This window comes from Olea europaea, unplaced genomic scaffold (assembly GCF_002742605.1).
Source record: "Olea europaea var. sylvestris unplaced genomic scaffold, O_europaea_v1 scaffold1353, whole genome shotgun sequence".
In the NCBI taxonomy this organism is placed as follows: domain Eukaryota; kingdom Viridiplantae; phylum Streptophyta; class Magnoliopsida; order Lamiales; family Oleaceae; genus Olea; species Olea europaea.
In genome coordinates, this window is record NW_019231029.1 from 140590 (window position 1) to 145385 (window position 4796).

General features: G+C 38.5%; 1 protein-coding gene and 1 pseudogene across 1 annotated transcript; one reads left to right on the top strand and one right to left on the bottom strand.

The window, feature by feature from the left end:
- The window catches only part of LOC111375261, a 7902-nt pseudogene extending 4927 nt beyond the window's left edge, over nt 1-2975 (top strand).
- Nucleotides 2976-3591: 616 nt separating this feature from the next.
- On the bottom strand, nt 3592-4574 carry LOC111375256 (protein N-lysine methyltransferase METTL21A-like). The gene has a single exon (XM_022998057.1). It carries the CDS (start codon nt 4479-4481, stop codon nt 3633-3635), a length of 849 nt encoding a protein of 282 aa, XP_022853825.1. The 5' UTR covers nt 4482-4574; the 3' UTR covers nt 3592-3632.
- Between the last annotated feature and the right edge of the window lie 222 nt (nt 4575-4796).

Sequence of the window (4796 nt, forward strand, 5' to 3'; positions counted from 1 at the left end):
GCAATTGTCTCTCGAGTACTCTAGGCTTAAGTATTTTTGTTACTTCTCACCCTGTTCCGACATTGTTCTCCAAAGATGTCATCTCCACCATTTAATTTCCTCCTTCACAATTGTTTATTAGGATGCTGAGTACTTAGTTTTGATAAATATCTCTGATTCTGAATATATCTTTGTTGCAGCCCCTCTGTGGGACAGACCCCATGCTTGTCCTAGATTTCTCCATGCTTGTTCTTGAAAGCTTTCCAACCTAAACTATTGAGCTATTCTTGTTAGGGAAGATTCTAGCGAACTTCATCAACTCTTATTTAAAACATAATGCTCCAAATATGCAGGCTGCATAATTGGAAATTATGCTTGCAATGAATGAGAGTAGCATTTCAGGCAATCTCCAGAATGAAATGGTAAAGAATTTACGTTTTCTTTAGCTGCTTCAGATGGTAGCTTTCATGTCCATGATGTTTAAGGAAAGATAAACTATTTCCTGTTTTATAAAAGAAAATCCATGCATGTAATTATTAGAGACACGCCAAGGGTTGCTCCTCTAGAAGAAGTTTGCAAACCACTTCCCTCAATTAGCAAAAAAATAAATAAAAAAAAAATTAAAAAAAATGCCCATCATAAATATACCACTTGTTCACACAACCAAACTGCTGGATTGAACTTTGTTGTTTTCTTATTTAAATGGTTCTGGGCTATTAGGTATGGATATTTTCTTTTAAAGTATCTTCTGCTGCATGGCAAGTACAAATCTATCTTTTTGAAGTGCTTGACTGGTACTTAGATCTTAATTATCAGCAAAATGGGATGAGATGATTATTCTCCTACGAGGAAGAAACTCTTGTCTTCTTTGGATAGTATTTCGTGTATAACCCAGAGGTTTCGTTGAAGCGTCTTTCCCCAGATACTTTGTATGAAGAATGTGCAATTCTTTTGGGCTTGCTCTGTCCATATACGTTCATAAGGTACTTTTTCATGCTGAAGTTTTTTCTGTCCTGTTATGCTCTTTGCCGAGGAGACATGCATGTCTATCTTAAGGTTTTTGTATCGTTAGCGTCCGATATGCATATCTTAGTTTTCTTTTGGTCTGAATATATTGAGATCGTTCTGAAGCTTGTATGTCGGCTTAAACCCAGCAAGTAATTCACACGGTCTAAGATTGAAAAATGTACCTTATTGAGCCAGATCGATTATAACCAGCTGCCTGCTGTTGACCCTTTAGGGATCAAAATTTTTGTGATGCCTCAGTGCATGAGATTATACCATGCAAAATCATAATAACATCTACTAGAACTGTTGTTCGACTGAGTTGCTAAACTTTTTAAGTGAGTTTATTGGTCTTTGTTAGGTGCTTAATGCATCTTTTGTGTGTGTGATGTTAATGTAGATCATGTGCAAAGAGATCTTGTTAATTCTTTTTCCTCTTCTTCTTTTTTCTTGGAGCAACTCTTCATTTTAAATATGCTAACCTCTTTCTCTCTCCGTATAATTTATAGCTTCATGTTCCTAAACTGGTACTGTCCTATTGTGACCGGATATACGAGTCTGCACTCCAACATTCAGCAAAATCTAGTGGAATGCACCCAACTCTACTGCAAATATATTTGAATTCTTGGAAGACAACCAAAAACCTTTTAAAAAAAAAAAAAATGAATCGCTCATTTGACGTCCGCTCGGAGCCCTGGAAACCCAAAGCTTAGTACGGAGACTGGTAAAAATAAAGGCCGCTTCTCAAAGAAGATTGCAGAAACTGAGGGAGCTGAGGACACTTGAACCAGTGCAAGTGGCACTAACTGTGGGAGGAGTGATGGTGATGGTTATGGTAATGGGGATGGGGATGGTTATGACATCAGTGAAGAAGTATCTTCTAACATTATGCTTGATAAGGTCCTTGATTTGTAGATGAAAAGATGGGATAGAATTAATGGAGCACAGGCCTTAAGGCTTCTTCCTAGGGATTCTAAGCTGAAGGTAATGCTCTTGCTGGGTAAATTACCCACAACCGTATGTAATATGTATCTATCGTCATCATTTAAGTTTCCAGTGTTCGCTGGGATTAATGTGCTACGCAATACATATTTGATTAGAATCTATCTCTTGGCGAAAGCTTCTTTTTCTGGGTAGTAAATCTTTATTAAAATTTTCCATCATCGTAAAAGTTTTCCTTTTGGGTTCACTGCAGAACTTGCTTTCTTTTCTTGAACTGCTTTTGTGAAAAATCCAGTGAAACATGCTGGAAGTTTTCAGTGATAAAGAGCTTGAGAGAGAGTGAAAACCTACGGGTATGTTTGCTTCTAAATATTCACGGGTATAAACAAGAAAAACGTACTTTTCTTTCATACATTGATGTGTATCCTTTCCCTATGTTCTGTTACATGGAGCATGCCATGCTAACTGTAAGGGCACGGCTAGTGGCTTTTCTAATTCAAACTTATGCTGTGAACTGCTTTTTCTTTCTGGCAATAGATTAGGCAAATTGAGAAAATAGTGTAATCATGGATGACTCTGGTATTTTTTCAGTCCAGTCCATAGTGCAATGCTCTTTCGACACTCGGGTTCCCTTGTGTGTTTGGTAGAGCTAAGAGCATGCATAAATGCTGTCTTAAATGGTGAGGAGGGAAACCAATCTGAAGTTTTACCTCTCTAAATGTTCATTTATTTCAGACCATAATCTGAATTTACTTTGTTCTGGTTTTCCTGCAAAAATCTTTTCATTTAATGGCCGATGGTATGTAACAGGTAAAAGATGAACTCTATAAACAAAGGAACATCGTGAAGATCACCAGCGATAGAATGTTCTCTGTTTGTAACAAAAAGATAGGTACTAGTGTCATTGCTATTTATCTCAATGGCAAGACAATTGTGCACTTTAAATGCTTCAAAGATTCACAAAATATGAAGGCTGTTGCGGAAGAGATTATAGTGTGGTAAGTAAAAGAACATTGTGCGCTTTGCATATTGTTTTTGGCGAATAAACATATCATCACTTCTGCCTAGTGTGGTAAATAAAATTTTCAGATCCAGTTTGAGCCCCTTTTTCGGGTAAACGTGCTCTGGAATAATGATTTTTCGGAAAATGTGAAATAGGGAAAATTTTTGGGTTTACATGTAAAATTATTTTATGGAAGAATGTGTGCTTGAAAATGAGTTTTAAACAAAATGGGGCTCAATGTGATCTGCAAGCCATGAAAAGTGAAGCCCAATTTGTTATTTCAATTGAGAACCGCTGCCTCTTAAATGCACAATTAAGAAGCATGCTATTGTTTCCTGGAAGTTATCGATCTATGACCATAAACGTTGCTATTCCTTGTACATTTCTTCTTGAAGGTGAGGTTTGCATATTGAATGGTGGTGATGTTTTGTTTTTTAAGTTTCACTATGGTAGTTGAAAGCTGATTTTGTTGTAAAAAAATAATTATCGAAACTAATTATTTTACGGGTTCGCGAGTATAATTGAACTGCGGGTATTTGTCATGATTTATGAGGTTATAATAATTTGTACAAGATGGGATTTGATTTTTTTAAAACCAAATTTAGATTAGAAAAGGTTACTCAATTCATGTATTCAAGTTATGATCATCTTCGACTCTTCATGAAAATATTGGTTTCCAATAAACATTTAAAATGTATGCAAATTAGTAATTAAAAACCATGTTTGCCAAAATTAATGACGGTTCAAATTCGTACATTGTTAAAGGTCGGCCAATTTCGGGTTTTAGTTTTGCACCAAACTTCCCTACAAATTGATAAACCACCACTCCAACTCTAGACCCATTGGAGGGTTCATCATTGTGTATAATCTCAACATCGAAAGACTTCTTAGCCTTCTTGAAGAATGCAGATTCCTTCTTCCATCTCTTCTCATGAGCCATCAAAAACACAATCCTTTTCTCACTTCTTGACAAAAAGAATTTGAGGGTCTCAAGCAGAGGCTCATAGAGATGATCATGGTACACTAAATCAGACCCCATTATCAAATCAATCTCTCTTCCTATAGCCTCCATGTTATGAGTGTCACCCCAAGAAAGCGCCGCCACTTCGACTGCACCGCCGTGGTGCTTCAACATTTCGGCGTTGGCGTTGACGTTGAACAGAATGTTGGGCAGTACGTGAGGTAGGTCCGTGACAGTGACATTTCCACCAAGTATGGCAGCTGCTGCGATGCCAACTACACCAGTGCCTGAGCCCAGTTCAAGAATGCGGATTGGGCGGTGTTGGGTTGCGCCGCTGCCGTTGAATACGGCGGAGAGAGGTGTGGTGATGCGGGGGTGGTGGCGATCGAGGAGGGTGACTAAAGTGGTGGCGGCAGGCCAAAGCTGGAACGAGAGGCCTTGGGAGGGGAATTGCCTGATTACTATGGTGGAGTTGATTGAAAGGAGATTGTAAATTTGTTGCTGGATCTCTTGGGATTGGAACTGTTGACTTTCTGCGCAGTCTTCTTGGATTTCAGATGGAACATCTCGAAGTACTAATGGTTGGAACATAGTGAAAGGGATAATATCAATGAAGTGGTGGTTGGCGAAATGGGCTGCGAGAGCGGAGCGTGCGGTGCTTTTATTCGATGTTTGGGTGGTAGCCAAAACAATCTTGACAAGGGATGGTCGTGGATCACTTGACACACCAAAGTAGATAAGCCGGAGAGTTAAAGCTCTTAGTCGTAAGTTTTGCAATTAGTGAAGAGATCTATTACCGAGCCAACGATCTCTATATGGGCCTAAAAGTGGACCAAGTCCATAAATTTATTATCTTTGTTAAGATAATTTTTAGGAAAAATTAACTCAAACCCCCCCCCCCCCACC